Source organism: Rattus rattus, chromosome 11 (assembly GCF_011064425.1).
Source record: "Rattus rattus isolate New Zealand chromosome 11, Rrattus_CSIRO_v1, whole genome shotgun sequence".
Lineage (NCBI taxonomy): Eukaryota > Metazoa > Chordata > Mammalia > Rodentia > Muridae > Rattus > Rattus rattus.
The window spans coordinates 32,885,778-32,902,387 of NC_046164.1; the positions used below are offsets into that span (position 1 = coordinate 32,885,778).

Genomic DNA, 16,610 nt, shown 5'->3' on the forward strand with positions numbered 1-16,610 from the left:
TGTCAAGTTGACACAGGCCAGAGTTATATAACTGGGGAGAGTAAGCTTAACTAAGAAAATCCCTCAATTATTAATAATGATCATTGATGTGGATGGGCCCAGTCCCGCAGGGAGACCCCTGAGCAGGTTATCCCGAGTTGAATATGAAAGTTTGCTAAGCAAGCCACGAGGAGCAAGCCAGTAAGCAGCACTCCTCCATGGCTTCCGCTTCAGCTCCTGCCTCCAGCTCCCGCCCTGACTTTCCTCAGCGACTTGGACTGTGACACGGAAAGAGAATTGAAATAAACACCCTTTCCTCCCCAAGTTCCTTTTAGTCACGTTGTTTTATCTCATCAGTAGAAAGCTAAGACACCGAGAGATCACACCTTCAACTACAAACACAAAGCACGAAGTGTGAACTGGAAATGGGGCAAGTCTATGTCTTCAGGGACGGACTTCCTCCAGTAAGCCTCCATGTTCTCAAAGTTCTATAACCTCTCCCAAAAAAGGAGGAACATGTTTCATTCAAACCACCACGAATGCCTGTAACTCCAGCTCCAGGGGATCTGACTGACTTCTTTTGGGAACTCTGAAGGCACCTGTATACACACACACACACACACACACACACACACACACACACACACACACACCACTGACCCTTGGACTCAAGCCAATGAGTCTTCCAAATCTTGTGTTTTCGTTCCCAGCAGTATAGGCAGCAGACACAGTTAGTTAAACAGTTTGTTCATGAAGCAGATGAATGAAAAACTTATGTCCGTGGAGGGCATTACTTTTTTTTTCCACTCCAAGATCCAACCTACAATTGACAAAGCTTAAAATTCCCTCCAAGGCCTTTCCAGAGGTCAGCCCTGAATTTACACAGTGACCCCCCATCTGGAGTAAGCTAATGAATCTGGAGCTACTGGGGGCCCAGCATGGTACTAAGATTCTTCAGATCTTGACTCCTGGGGGACCGTCTGGGAACCCAGCCAAGAATTCAACCAAAATTTCTCTTTACACCTTCTCACAGCAGTATCCCGCAGTCAAAGTTTACAGAAACTTGGGCTGGTGGGAACCTGACCACCTGAGTTGGATTGCCCCATGTGCCACATGGTGGAAGGAGAGAACCAATTTCCCCAAGCTGCCTTAGGCTTTCACCCATACCTCTTGGCATATTCCTACTCCACTTTATAAATAGGTGTAACGTATTTCTTTAAGACTTGTACAGTAGCACGTGTTCTTGCATGCTCCTGCAGAACTTCAAGTTGGAGTTGCATCTAGGAATTAGATTACAGGCAGTAAGAGTCTAAAGCGCAGCCTGCTTGCCCAAGGTGAGCAGGAGCACAAACAGCCAAGGAGCGCCTAGCCCGGGGCGGGGCCGCGCGTCCCGCCCAGGAGCCGCGTCACGGCCAAGCGCGCCGCCGAGGCGGGAGGGAGGGAGGTAGAGAGGGAGGGCGGCGCGGCGGCGCGCGTGCGTAGCCCGCTCCCCGGCCATGGCTGGTTGGGCGGGGGCCGAGCTCTCGGTCCTGAACCCGCTGCGTGCGCTGTGGCTGTTGCTGGCCGCCGCCTTCCTGCTCGCACTGCTGCTGCAGCTGGCGCCCGCCAGGCTGCTACCGAGCTGCGCGCTCTTCCAGGACCTCATCCGCTACGGGAAGACCAAGCAGTCCGGCTCGCGGCGCCCCGCCGTCTGCAGGGCCTTCGACGTCCCCAAGAGGTAACCTCGGTGGCGGGCGCGCCCGGCAGGGGGCAATAGAAGTGGCGCGGGCACATGAGCCAGGGGCTGCCCCGAGCTGTCCCCGGAAGTGACAGAGCATCTCAATGTTGGCCCGGGCCCCAGGGAGCCGCCCTAGCTTCTTTATCCCCAGTTTTCCGCTTCCTTTCCCCAGAACTTGAGGTCGAGGAAGTTCCTGGACATGGAGGCAAGTTCTTCCTCGATTTCCCCAGTTCACAGCCCAACCTGTCCCAGTTCAAGAAAGAGGTCCAGAGGGTGCTCTCCCGGAGTTGTGCTGACATCCTGCATCTCCACAAGTGCGCTGTTAAACTGGCCCGGGATGCCCCATCCCATCCCTATCCAGGAAGGTTTAGTCACCAAGTTGTGAAATACTAAATTCTTCCGGGGCTCATATAGACTCCACTGAGGATATGTGAGACCTGCTACACTGCTTGCTTGCTTTCTCTCTCTCTCTCTCTCTCTCTCTCTCTCTCTCTCTCTCTCTCTCTCTCTCTCTCTCTCTGTCTCTGTCTCTCTCTCTCTCTCTCTCTCTCTCTCTCTCTCTCTCTCTCATCTCTCTCTCTCTCATTCTCTCTCTCATTTTCTCTCATTCTCTCTTATTCTCTCTCATTCTCTCTCTCTCTCTCTCTCTCTCTCTCTCTCTCTCTCTCTCTCTCTCTCTCTCTCCACGTTGAATTCAGTGTGTAGATGGAGAAGCCATCTTAACTATTCTATTTGTTATTATTTTAGATAGTAAAGCTGTGTCGTTTTCCGTGAAATGCATCGTGCATTTGCGTTTAGAACTGAAATTGAAGGAATGTGATGGGTTCTAATGGAGTCATCTAAGTTGTTTTCGAAATCTGTAGACTTTACCCACCTCTGCAGATGGCGGTGGGACTATCAACTGGCCCCAGCTCTCTCTTGGCTATTGGACGAGGTCTATCTAGGGGTTCAGTGTGAGAGCTGAGACCCATGTCATTGTGAAGAATGAATGGTTATGAGATAAGGCCCGGAAGAACTCTTCGTTAGAGGCTCAGTTTTAAGGAGTTGAGCGGATCCTGCCGTCCTCTTGTCCTTGGATTTGATTGGCCTGTATCCCTTATGCTATATAGCAATTTGGATTTTGAGAAAGGTCCTGTGGCAAGTGTTGTCTGACTTACTGCTTCAACAAACCAGAAGACAAGGAGTTGTGTATGAGTTAATAAAAAGAAGGAACTGAAAAAAAAAAGAAAAAAGAAAAGAAAAAGGCCGTAGTATCCCAGGATTTCAAAGCACTCTAAAAAATCACTTCTCCCCATTCTGTCTCCTCAGCTGTTACACTCAAGTCTGTCTTTATGCAACAGCCAAGAAAGAGGTGTGCCTTCCCTGTACTCATCCCTGTAACCCTTGGCTTCCTGTAATTCTTACAGCATTGGGAAAGAGTGATTCTTTCCTTCTTCCAGAGCTTAGAGCAGAACTCCTGTGGTGTTCGGGTGCTCTGAGGTGATGGGGCTGTTGTTGTTTTCCTACATTGAGTTGTTTCTTTTCTTCAGTACCAGAGAAGGTCCAACAAATCCAGGCCAATAAGGGAAGGCATTTTTAATTTCGACAAAGATTTAAAAAAAAAAAAAAAAAAAAAGGGAAAACTTGCATCAAAACAGTGTCCTTTGTAATGACTGCCTCCCCCTATATAAAAGGGGGGTGACTGGGGTTGGGTAAAATAACGTCCTATTGCCAGATTCTCACTTCCCTGTTTCCAGAGTACCTCCCTTGACGTTGTGTTTAGCACATTCATCATGGGGAAATAATAATTAGTGAGTTAGAGACGACTACCACAGTGGAGTCGCTCGTATAGGCTAATGACTTGAAAGCCTTTCTTCCTTTGGTCCCCGTGACAGACCGGTGAGGGACCTGTCACCATCTTCATTCTCATCCCCGTGTGCACATATTCAGACTGGTTGTACCAGTGAGGGTGGAGGCTAGACCTTCGTAAGATGCGGGACTGTTGACGCCTTGGCAAGCTCTTGCACCATGCAGACCTGAATTATGTCTGAAAAATCAAATGGCAGGGGATTTACCCCAGAGGAAGGCACTTTGTAATATCTTGGTTAATCCAGATTTTATAGTATTTGATAACCTTAGCTAATGTGCTTAGGACTTAAATATTTTTGAGTAGTTTCTCCTTGTGCGAAGTGTAATGACATCGTCAGGAGTGAAAATGAACATTAAGCTTGGTGATGTCCACACTTACAAACAGGCAGCGCTGAGCCCCATGTCTGCACCCATGGTAGTATTTAGGTCATTGTGTTTGTAATTATTTTCTCCCGAGGAAGCAAGAGTAAAACCTAAGTCAGTTCCTGGAATGTTGTTTTCTGTTCTCCAACCTGGGACCCAATGTTTGTTGAGTTTTGGGGTTGTTTTTGTTTGTTTGTGTGTTGTTTTTGTTTTTGTTGGAACAGGGTATGGCCATGGCTATCCTGGAACTCACAGAGGTCCACCTGCCTCTACCTCCCTCGTGCTGGAATCCAAGGTGTGCACCACACACAACACTCGGCATCTGCAACACCTGCTTTCTTGTTTTGATTCAATCCCTAGGAAAAGTGTATAAGTAAATACCCAGGACCAAGCGTCTCATTGCTTTTGGCATCAACAGCAGATAGAAACGCTTGTTTCTAACATTTCAAAATAGCTCCATGGTAGATGGAAACTGTTATCACTGAACCAGCCTCTGCGGGTCAGAGGCTGCCGGGTCTTACCAGGAGCATCAGAAGCAGTCAGGGGATCTGTAGATTGGATACACGGGTTATGTATTAAGGAGTTCGCATTTCCTTATTTATGAGTGTCATTGACAGACCACAGGACAACAGCAACGTCTCCAAGTCTTGGTAGAATATACTATATTCAATACCGTTGAAGATTCCTTGAAACGGTGTTGTTTCTATAACACAGAACAACCAGTGATCATTCACCATGAGATCTCATTATTCACTACGCAAGATATGCATGGGTTCCTTATGGCATAAGCTTGACTTTAATAAGTGGATTACCTAGATGTCCATAAACTTGATCTTCTTAGTATCTTCCACGTGTCTTGCACTTGTGGTGACATTTCGAGAAAGGGCTAGGGCCTTTGTCAACAGTCCTTCTTCTCCCTGCATTCAGCCACAGCCCATAATAATTACCCAAGTGGTTGCTGGTCAAAGGAGTACCCACACCAAACCATGTACAGCCATAAAGATTGCTGTGTCCCTACTCCCAGGACTTGGAAAAGGGCACTTCCAGGAAGCAGGTTACAGAAGGAGAAAAAAGGAGGAATGTGTCTTAGCCCAGAAGCGGGTGGGGATTTGAGGATCTGCATTTTTGAGTCTTTAAAGACAAGCAAGAGACAGGACCTCCCATAAAGACTCAAAAGTGTTTCCTGTATGAAGACATTCAGACAGCAGAACAAAACGTGAGGCTAAAAAACAATGATGTGTATCGACACTCAGACCCCTGCAGAAGTAGCTGAGCCGTGTGTGAGGCATAGCTCTGAAATTCATTCGAAACAACTGATCCACCTGCCAGGTCCCCCATAAATTGGCTGTGTGTGATACAGGGCTAGGAAAAGAATTCAAGGCAAGCCTCGTCTGCAGGCAAAGGAGCAACAGTGTGACCTAAACGCCAGTCTTTCTAGCTGCATCCGGAGCCAACTGCCACCACCGAGGTGCCCTTGGATAAGAAACCCGTCATTTCCCAGGTGCCATGCAAAGAAAGCAAACCATGGAATCGTTGTAAAGATGCAATTTCATGATCCTGCCTCTCCCCCTAGCTCCCAGGCCCCAGCCTTTATGTCACAAGTAAACAGTCTCTATGCCACCCGCTGACGGACATTTAAATGTGTCTCATTACCTTTTTGTTTAGGAATATTTCGCCTGCATATATGTCTGGGCACCATGTGCATGCCAGGGGCCCCTGGAGGCTGGACTAGGGAGACTTATCCTTTGGAACAGGATGGGTTTGATGGTTGTGAGCCACCATGTGGTGCTAGCCACATGGATATTTTGAAACTTTGGAAAGGATTGAATGATGATTTTCTTTTTTAAAAAATGCTTTATTTTGGTAAGCCTAGATGGATTCCCCAGTACAAAAGGCAGCATCCTTACAGGGTTCGGTGTCCTCTGCCCTCTCTTCCAGATTATGTTTACAGAGCCACAAGGGAGCCATAGATGGAGTACACCCAGCACAAACCCTCTCCGGGTCTTGGTAGCCTTTCCCTCTGCTTGGAAAGTGTGCAAGCTTCCTCGCTTAAAGTCCATCCATTTTCCTGCAAGATTTTAATCTCATGTGGAGTGTTTAGACTTAGGATGTATGCTTTATTAAGTAAGGGAAGTCTTAGGGTTTTATTGCTGTAAGGAGACGTCGTGTACACTAAACTCTTATAAAGTACAATATTTAACTGGGGCTGGCTTACAGTTTCAAAGGCTTAGTCCATTATCGTCATAGCAAGAAACAGCAGCAGGCAGACAGACATGGTGCTGGAGCAAAAGTTCTACTTATTGATCCCCAAGCAGCAAGGAGAGACTGTCACAGTGGGTGTAGCTTGAGCATAGAAGACCTTAAAGCCTGCCCGGACAGTGACACACTTCCTCCAGCAAGACCACAACCACTCCCACGAGGCCACAACTCCTAGTAGTGCCTCTCCCTATGGGCCAAGCATTCAAACACATGAGTCTATGGGGGCCACACCTATTCAAACCATCACAGTGGGTGTGTCCACTTGCAGGCAGTCCACATCCACATTGCAGCACTGGTACAGTCAAGATTGCTGGAGTGTGCCACCACCAACTACCCAGGGGGGCCTCATTGAATCTTAAGTGATTTTGTCTTATCACATTGACTTCATCTTTTGCATTCAGTTGGCATCGCTGGTTTCCTTTCATTGGTTTTGTGCCTTTATGTTGATTTGCTTTGTAAATAATTCGTTGCGAAATAGGTGGTCCATGGTCTTAGTAGTCGGAGAAATAGAATCATAAGGAGTCACCACCTGGCATTATTGTTGCAATCTTCTTCATATTATAAAAAAAATTAATTTGGAAGGTTTGAGGAGAAAGAAAATGGATCAGGTAGTAAAGCGCCTGCCCTAGAAGCATGAGGAGCTGAGTTCGATCCCGAGTGCACACACAGAAGCCAGACGTGGCGCATGCACCTACAATCCCAGTGGGGGGGACGGGAATTAGTGACCGCTAGTTTAGCTGAAGTTACAAGCTCTCTGACATGGGCGCTGGAAATCGATCTTGGGTCTTCTGCGACAGCGCGTGTACACGCACACGTATAGAAATGATAATAAATTTTTAGATGAGGCGTATAAGACTGCAGAGAGGGTTTAGCAGTTAAGAGTGCTGGCTGCTGTTTCAGAGAACCAGGTTCGATTACTGTGATCCAGTTTGGGATCTAACTTTCACAGATCTCGCTGGTGTTAGCAGGATCTAGTTCCTATGTGAGAATCCGGGGACCATTCTTGTAACCCAGAGATGAGAGGTTGCTAACTGATCCCTTTTCTACTCCAATGTAATGGGTCTCATGATTCGGAAGCACATTTTGAAATGCGCCCCCACTCCTACCCCCACTTAGGATTCAGGTTCTGTTTAAAACTGAAGCTGCCCTGGGATGTGGGTGGAGGGGGCGGGGCCTGGGACTTGTAGAGCTTACTGGCCGCTGCCTAACTCTACGACCTGTTGCAGGTACTTTTCTCACTTCTACGTCGTCTCAGTGTTATGGAATGGCTCCCTGCTCTGGTTCCTGTCTCAGTCTCTGTTCCTGGGAGCGCCGTTTCCAAGCTGGCTTTGGGCTTTGCTCAGAACTCTTGGGGTCACGCAGTTCCAAGGTAATTTGGCTCCCTCTCCTGTTCCTGGTTCCTGCCCATACTCTGACCCATGGGGTCCCTCTGCAGGTCTGGTAAGCGGAGGGTAGACAGAATTTGCATGGTAGTCGGTCCCCAGTCCTCAGCGAGCTGTGGCCAAGCCCAGGGTCAGGCTCTGGTCTGCTGTCTCGGAAGCCTGTGCTGAATGCAGGACTGGCTGTTCTCCTTCTGATGTTATCAGTGTGTGATAATCTTATGGAGACAGCCTCACCCAGACTGGAGAAGCTTTGGGAACACCTCAAGTTTGCAAGGACACATTTATCATTTATACAGCTGCAGCCAGAATCATGCCTTACGGCTCCCAGAACTTTGACTTTGAAAATTGCTTTTCAGTAAACTTTTAGAGAGGTTTGGGGACTGATGAGGTAGATCAGTAGGTAAAGGCGTTCCCACTGGGCATGGTGCTCCAAGGTGCATCTGCAGGACCCACATGTGGAAGGAGGAAATAACGACTCCTACGAGTTGGTGCGTGCATACGCGCGCGCACATACACAAACACCACATGCTCTCAAGAGAGTAAATAAATCAATTAAAATTAAGGGAAAATGTTATATCATGAGTCTTTGGCTAAACAATGAAACTGAGTAGCAGTGATAGGCTCTATAGAAGGGGCTGGGGTCCTAATGCATGCATGCCCTTGTTATTTACTGTGTTTATGCATGTGTCCCTTTGTTGCTTACCATGTTTATGCATGTGTCCCTTTGTTGCTTACCATGTTTATGTATTTAGAAGATTAGATTTGAGGAGTTTTTATTATTTGTTTTAACATGTTCATAAAGAATTGAAAACTGGGTTTTAATTTACTTAAAATACAAAGAGCAAAGCGAATCTATACTGATAGAGGTTAGAATGGAGTCCTTAACCTCAGGACAGGGTCATACTAGAGAGAAACACTATGGGGTGCTGGTCAGATTCTTAACCTGGATGCCAGTCATACCTGGGAATAAAAACTCAACAGACTGTGTCCTTGCTGTGTGTGTGTGTGTGTGTGTCTGTGAGTGTGTGTGTGTGTCTGTGAGTGTGTGTGTGTGTCTGGGAGTGTGTATGTGTGTGTGTGTGTCTGGGAGTGTGTGTGTGTGTCTGGGAGTGTGTATGTGTCTCTGTGTGTGTCTGTGAGTGTGTGTGCGTGTGTCTGTAAGTATGTGTCTGTGTCCTTGCTGTGTGTGTGTCTGTGAGTGTGTGTTTGTCTGTGTGTGTGTGTCTGTGGGTATGTGTGTGTCTGTGAGTGTGTGTGTGAGTATGTATGTGACTGTGAGTGTGTCTGTGAATGTGTGTGTGTCTGTGTCCTTGCTGTGTGTATGTGTGTGTGCGCGTGCGTGTGTGTATGCGTGTGTCTGTGTGTCTGTCTGTGTCCTTGCTGTGTGTGCGTGTGTGTCTGTGTGTCTGTGTCCTTGTCTTGTCGTGCGTGTGTGTATGTTTGTGTGTGTATGTGTGTGCGTGCGCATGTCTGCATTACTCGTTTTAAAAAGAGGGACCAGAGCTTATACTATTTTAAAAGTGAGCTTTTGTTCCTGTGTCCTTGGAGCCCTTAATGACAGACCTGCAGGAAGGTGGGTCGTGGAGCCACTCTCTCTCCAAGCATGTCATTTCTCCTTTGTTTTTCCTTTGGCAGCCCTGGGGATGGAGTCCAAGGCTTCTCGGATACAAGGCAAGTGCCTCCCTATTCAACTCCAACTTCTGTCCTTTATTAATTAAGTCTGGAAAAGAATATTCACCTGTTTAATGCCTGCCTCTGTCTGTGCCTTGATGGGTAGGTGTGGACCGGGGGGCCTACCAGATAGGACTTATCCAACATCAACATGGGTCTCTCCCTGAGACATTCAGGAGTCGGTACAGGAACTAGAGATCAACGGACCCTGAGTCCTGAGTGCCTCCACCCTTCATGGTGATGCCCATGTGCTCTGGAAGGCTTTTAAATGAGGGAGTTAGAGATGAGTGCCATCCCCCTTCCCAGCACCCTGCCACTAATTTACTATGTAACCCAGTCGGCCTGTGTCCTTACACTTTGAAAGAGGAAGGTGTTAGTCCAAATGGTCTCTATAACCCTTTGACTCTGGTTTTAGGTTGCACAGTGGGTAAACTCAACCCTTGACTTAATCCTGAGGAGACACTGACGCTGACCGTGTCCCATTCTCTCCTGCTTTGCAGCAGGCGAGCTGGCTCTGTCTACCTTCTTAGTGTTGGTGTTCCTCTGGGTCCATAGTCTTCGGAGACTCTTCGAGTGCTTCTACGTCAGCGTCTTCTCTAACGCAGCCATTCACGTCGTGCAGTACTGTTTCGGGCTGGTCTACTATGTCCTCGTTGGCCTGACCGTACTGAGCCAAGTGCCCATGGATGACAAGAACGGTAGGTGGCCCTTGCAATAGCTTCCAAAGTCATCGTGTCAACGGGTAGATACTTTAACTGTAACCAATAAAACCTAGGGATGCTCACATCAGCCTTCAGGGGCAATAGGAAAGTACAGATCATTCCTGGGGCTGTTTAAGGATAAGGAAGTTAAGTTGTGTGGAGTTGATCTAGAGGGAGGGAGGGAGTAGGGCTGAGCTCTGAACAGCAGGTGGGAGACTCCAAAGAAAGCGCCACCAAAGGAAGTGGCCCCTGCAGAGCCCCGTTGTCTCGGGGTATAGAGGAGGGGTGGAGAAGTCACTATTAGGTATTAAATCACAGAAAATGAGACAAAGGCACTTGAGGTGAGTAGCTCTGATGTGGAGAAGGAATGCAAACTGTTCTTGACATTAATTCTTGGGATGGCCGCCCTCACAACAAAGCCCTTCTTCACGCGGGGCAGCCCGAGGGAAGAGGAAAACTTGCCTTAAGGTTTCCCAGTGCTCTCCAGCCAGGAGGAGGGAAGCCAACGTCTGTGTATGAGAAGGAAGTGAAGTCGGTTGGTGTTTTACATGGAAGCCAGGGAGCTGCATTCTGTGTGTGAATGTCAGCTTCATAAAACATGTGTGCAGATAATACAGACCTCTTATCCTCTTGGGTGATTGGGGTGAATGTTTGGAGGTTAACTTGATCTTGGAGCTCGGGCTTTCAGCCTGGATCTTCTGGGAACCCTCTTCCCATGTCATATGTCATAAGTTGAGACAGAGATCTAATAGTTGGAAACAACTACCAGTGACTGAGCCTTTTCTCGTTTGATTTCAGTCTCACAGTGCTCCTTAAAGTCTGCTCTGTGGCTATAATACACTTCCTGAGGCTGGAAGGATTATTTGAAAGAAGGTAGGCATATGGCCCAGATAGCTCCTCGATTTTCGAATTATTTACTGGTCCCAGCTATTCACTCAGCTTCTCTTCTAATTCCTTCAGATTCTGTTGTACTGGTTACTTTTCTTGTTGCAGTGATAAAGCACTGTGACCAAGACAACTTCCAGAAGGAAGGAGGATCTTATTCTGGTTCACAGTCACAGAGAGCTGAGAATCACAGGCAGGTGGGCGTGGCAGCGATCCGCCAGGAGCAGGGAGCTGAGAGATCACATCTCAACCATATTTATGAAGCAGAAAGAGAGAACAGGAAGTCGAGAGAGGTTGTACAGTCCCAGGCTCACCTCGAGTGCTGTGCTCCCTCCAAGGCTGCACAAACAGGGTTACCAACTTGAGAGCAAGCATTCAAATCCTTGAACCTGCAGAGGACACTTCTCACTTAAGAATCCATATTAATCATTAATCAAGTCAGTCTTCACGCCCAGATCTGCCCCATGACGTTCAGATGCACAGCCGTCATCTGTGGCTGTTTGGCCAGAGAACTTTCCAGACTCCTTGATTGCTCATTTGCTTTCTCTCTATCAGTGCCTTACATCACTTTTCTGAACTTTGTTCAGTGGCTGGAGCCCAGCTTCTGCCTTCCGCCTCATTAAAAGACACCCACAAAAATATCTCTCTAAGCACTCTTTTGTGAAACAGCCTTCACTTTAGCTGCTTACCCCTCATGGGGTCACCTGGAGTTACTGGGGCAGTGTGACTGTATTCCCCAGTATGATGTTACTTCCCCTTACTGTGGAGACCAAACACTGACAAGAAGCAGCTTCCTGAAGAGGGGTTTAAGTGGGAGAGCACCTGCCCCGCTTGCGTGTCAGACAGGCACACAGGTGCCTCACACTGATAATCCCAGTACATAGGGTAGACACTTCAAGTTCAAAGCCAGGTTTGTCCATGTACTGAATTCCAGGCCAGCAAGGCCTATACAGCAAGACCCTATCTCAGAAAGACAAGTCAGGAGTCGCCTCCACACTGGGAAAAGCTGCATTTGCTGTCTGTAGGACCTGGTAGAAATCCTGTAGGTCCGAGTGTCCGCTGGGCCTGGGTCCACTCGACTGAGTTTTTCTGAGCTCAGAACCTGTGTCAGTGATCAAGGGCACAGACAGATCTTGCGGGGTCCTTATGCAAGGGTAAGGAGTGTCTGTGGCCCAGAAGAACCGGGTTGAGAACCGAAATCGCCACAGGTGAATTTGGTGGATCCTTGTCAGCCATTAACTCTGGCTCCAGCTGACTCCAGGTGACCCCTGACTCCCACTTGAGGGTCTCTGTGTAGAGTGCTGTGATCCTCAGTGCTGTGACTTAAACAGCTTTTAAGGGCTTTGCCTTAGCTTCAGGGCCCCAGGCTTTGGCCAGTGTTCAGTGGAGAGCATTTGCTCCTTCAGTGAAGACAGGGAAGTCAATCCTGCTAATGACGGTAAGGACTCCTTTTACTTTCCCAGGGCTGATGCTTGCCCTGTGAGTTCTTCAGCAGCCTGCCCTCCCTTCTTGGTGCCACGGCAAAAGGAAGGCTGCGCTACAGACACTTCTGCTTTGGGAACAGCATCCCAGGCTAGGTTCTCTGATCCAGAAAGGGCATTGTTTTGTTGCTCTTCTCAGGCTTTAAATTTCTCTTCTCTTTATGAGAGGCCACTCACCCTTTACCTCAGGAAATCTCTCTGCTAGCCAGAACTGAGCAGGGCACACATGCTTTCCTCTCCCTCTCCCTCTCCCTTTCCCCTTCCCCTCTTCCCGCTCCCACTCCCTCCCATGTCTGTAGTCCAAATTGGCCTTGAACTCCTATGTACTTGGCTGGCCTTGAACTCATGATCGTCTTGCCTCAGCTTCCCAAGTACTAGGATGACAGGCATGTAACCACCGTCCCTGGGTTAGCTCAGCTTTCTGTATTGAGGATCTCCCTGGCCAGGCTCTGGCGGCAGCTCAGAGAGACATTTCTTTAGAGAATGTTTTCTGCATGGGCAACGCTGACAAGAAGGCTCAATCATAGACGCACAAAGCAGTCTCACCACACAGTAAGTCACTCGGGGGGAGACCAAGTTAGCTCCAGAAGCACTTGAAGAATGTTCGAGAGGATGTCATTGCAGTCTCTGCCTGTGACCACCAGAGCTGCAGAGACTGAGAAGCAGCTCTTCTGTCCAGAGGCCATTATGGAAGGATGACACGGTGACTTAATTCTTGGAACTCGGCAACTCTGTAACACTGGCTAATGGGACAATTCCGATTCCCACAGTGTACGCTCTGGGGAAGAATCTACTGCTCCAAGCTCGGTGGTTCCACATCTTGGGAATGATGATGTTCTTCTGGTCCTCTGCCCATCAGTATAAGTGCCACGTCATTCTCAGCAATCTCAGGAGAAATAAGAAAGGTGAGGTATCTTCTGGAGCCTGTCAAATGGCCTCTCGCCCTCAGAGGCTGGCTATCTCTGTCCCTCCCTCCCTCCCTCCCACCCTCCCTCCCTCCCTCAGCGATATCGAATACTCACGTTTGAACACCTTTCTGAATCATGATCCTCTGCTTGGTAAAATGAGGTGCCAGGTCTCCCTGCCAGATCGAGCGCTGACAGTTTGTGATTCCGTCCTGTTCCCACCTCTGGGGACAGCACCGCCCACATGCATTTGGTGGGATGTGGAAAACTCATATGAGTATGGAGTCACGTGACCCCGGCTGAAGGAAAGACACTTGGCCTCTGAGTTAGCCTGGCCTGACGCATCAGGGCACAGTTTGCATTAGTCGTGTTCTGTAGAAATGGAGGCACAGTGAGATCCAGCAGTTTACGTGAAGTTACACAGTGATCAACTGGGAGAGTCAGGATTTGAACTCATGCCTCCTGACTCTGGCATCTGAGCCCTTGTGTGCTTGTGGGAATTGATGGGAAACCCGAGCCGAGGGTTTTTGTGTTTTTTGACTTGTTTTTTGGTTTTGGTTTTGCCTGGCTGGTTGGTTGGTTGGTTGGTTGGTTGGTTGGTTGGTTGGTTGGTTTTGGTTTCTTATTGCTGTTGCTTTGAGATGGGGTCACCCTAACGTAGCCCTGGCCATCCTAGAACTCACTAGGTAGACCAGGCTGACCTCAAACTCACAGAGATCCTCCTGCCTCTGCCTCCCAAGCCCTGGAGTCATGCGTCACTCATGCCTGGCTAACATTGACGGACAGTGGGGACGTGACAGGATTTGACACTCGGTAGAGTTTCTGTCCGCGGTTTCGGAAGTGGAGCGGTAACAAGCCATTGCCCTTCCGTTTCAGGTGTGGTCATCCACTGCCAGCACAGAATCCCCTTTGGAGACTGGTTCGAGTACGTGTCTTCTGCTAACTACCTAGCAGAGCTGATGATCTACATCTCCATGGCTGTCACCTTCGGGCTCCACAACGTCACCTGGTGGCTGGTGGTGACCTATGTCTTCTTCAGCCAAGCCTTGTCTGCGTTCTTCAACCACAGGTTCTACAAAAGCACATTTGTGTCCTACCCAAAGCATAGAAAGGCTTTCCTCCCATTCTTGTTTTAGAGCGGGCTTTATGGTGAAGAGCGCAGCCCAGGTGACAGGTTCCGTTCCTCGAGACGCTGAGACAGGCTGAAGTACACTTTCTGCAGCGGTGTTTGACCGACTGTGTTTGACCGACCGTCGCTGGTCTATGTCAGTGCCTAACAACAGTGTTCACCGAGCAAGGTGTTGCTCATGGAGAAGACATTCCCGGCAGACCTGGGCTTGCAGGGTCTGCTTTTTGGAGAGCAGAGCTTTACAGAACCAACTAACTAATGTCAGGGTGATGTAAACGGGTGTCTCCAAACTGCTTCTGCCACACTAACCAGGAGTATGAACAGCTATGCATGTACACATGCATGCCTGGCTCGCTCTCTCTTCCTCTCCCTCCCCCTTCCCCTCTCCTCCGCCTCTACCTCTCTCCCCACCATACAAGAAAGAAAAGGTTACCTGTGTCTGGGATAGCTTTGGAAACAGTGAACGGCACTGAGTTCTGTGGTGTCATAGGTTTTTAATGTGTTACATGCCAAATAAAAACAGGAACCTCTGAAAATAACACGAGTGTACAGGGTGAGAACACTGGTTCCAGGAGAAAGGAGTTTGTTGGAGTTTGTTAACATTCTGCGTCCTCTCACCAGTCTCCCCAGTTATATCCCCACTGCCTCGCTTGCCCTGCAGCCAACCTAGTAACAAGTTTGCAAACCTCTTTGATGGACTTCGCTTTGGACATTTGTACTGAAAACATGGAGAAATAAAGTATTTTTTATACAAATGTATACACACACACCCTGGACTGGGTAACATGGAAGGGAAGGGGTCTCTACGCCTTACTGTGTTCACATACGCCTGGGTCCGTTTCAACTACAGAGACAACCCAAAGGATAGCTAGGAGTAAATCTACACCTCAGGGAGCTTATAGTAAAGGAGATACCCAGTCAGGTCCTTGGGAAGCAGAGGCATGGGGTGAACGCCTGAAGCAAGAAAGAACATACTGTTGTCCCAGCAACAGGAAAACCTCCACATTCCTGCAGTGGAATAGTTTCTGGGCTGTTGTGCAATTTGATAGTCAAGGCTTGCCTGGAGTAGATAAGGCTCTGAATTCAGCTGCCAGCCATAAGAGAAAAAAGCTTGGGCATACTGCTTGCTAGCTGAGGTACATGGGGTTTTTGGTTGGTTTGTTTCTTTTATCTTTTTTTCTTAAGTCAGGGTCTCATGTAGCCCAGGCTGCCTTGAAGTCATTATGTCCCAGAGGGTGATCTTCCACTTTTGACCCTCCTGGTTCGATCTCCCAAGTGCTGGAATTGCAGGTGTGTGCAGTCCAGTGCTGTGGCCTGAGCCCAGCGCTTCTTGTATCCTACACACTCTGCTGTGTCTCCAGCCTTCATCATACGCAGTTAATACAGATGTCATATACCCTACTGAGTAAGACATCCCAATGCTGGGGTTAAAGCCACGTGACACCAGACTAGCCTTGGGTAGGGAATGTGTGATAGACTGGATAAGGGTACCACCACAATCTAACAGGAGCAGAAGCGACTCAGACAGCTGCATGACCAAGGCGCACCCCAGGATGGGTGACAGCTCACAAAGCTGGGAACCTGGCGCTCACTGCACAGCCTGCAGGCAGCTCAGCAGGTTATACAGTGTCCTCTCCAGTAGCTCAGCTAGTTTCTGCTTCTTCCAGTCAGCTTAGTTCACCTGAGTGTCTCTCATCGGTATTACAGGTTATGTATTTCAGAGGAGGCGGAGCCTAGTGAATCTGCTCAGTTCTGGGAAGTTCCTGAAGCCATGGAATTGTGTCTTTCCTGTATATTGAGCTTCCCTTCGGGATGGAATCTGCCAACTCCCCTCGAAACATCTGGGTGCTTCGCCTCCCCTGTAGCATCTTGTGCTTGATGAGCCTCCCTGAAAGTGGAAGGTTTAAACCTTGGAGGAAACTACCATCCAGCTCACTTGCTTACAAAATCCACCCCTAAGCTCCTCTGTGAATCTTTCTGTTGCCTCTTCTCTACCACCAATTAAACCATCATTTAACCAAGACTGTTCTGTCTGTTCATATACATGAGGTTTATCATTTATCATTTAGAACTTGCTATCTTTGGGACTAGGCCTCAGGAACAAACCACTTCCAACATGGGAGCTGGGTGTAAGTTGTATGGCATTTGGTCTAACTCCCATACGAACGGCACACATGATTTTAAATAGATAGTCTAACCGAAACGTGTGTGCTGCTTTAGGATGAAGCCTTACACCTAATTTCAACCGAGGATTTGGACTTTGGGGTCCATCTGTGGGGCCCTGCCAGTC

At 48.4% G+C, this 16,610-nt stretch overlaps 1 protein-coding gene across 2 annotated transcripts; it reads left to right on the forward strand.

Annotated features, from left to right (window-relative positions):
• The first annotated feature begins 1,417 nt into the window (after positions 1-1,417).
• Positions 1,418-15,079, forward strand: Srd5a3 (steroid 5 alpha-reductase 3). Of its 2 annotated transcripts, none has more exons than XM_032916726.1 (6): positions 1,418-1,696; positions 7,393-7,535; positions 9,184-9,219; positions 9,720-9,917; positions 13,057-13,191; positions 14,068-15,079. In XM_032916726.1, exons 1-6 carry the CDS (start codon positions 1,476-1,478, stop codon positions 14,325-14,327), a joined length of 993 nt encoding a protein of 330 aa, XP_032772617.1. In that variant the 5' UTR covers positions 1,418-1,475; the 3' UTR covers positions 14,328-15,079. The 2 variants fall into 2 exon arrangements, with proteins under 2 accessions (XP_032772617.1, XP_032772618.1); XM_032916727.1 differs by having other exon boundaries at positions 1,432-1,696; positions 9,723-9,917.
• Positions 15,080-16,610: the final 1,531 nt, after the last annotated feature.

Coding starts and splice junctions, on each gene's coding strand:
- Srd5a3 (XM_032916726.1), top strand. CDS start 1,476: ATGGCTGGTTGGGCGGGGGCCGAGCTCTCGGTCCTGAACCCGCTGCGT. Junction 1,697..7,392: donor GCCTTCGACGTCCCCAAGAG/GTAACCTCGGTG, acceptor GACCTGTTGCAG/GTACTTTTCTCACTTCTACG. Junction 9,918..13,056: donor GCCCATGGATGACAAGAACG/GTAGGTGGCCCT, acceptor CGATTCCCACAG/TGTACGCTCTGGGGAAGAAT.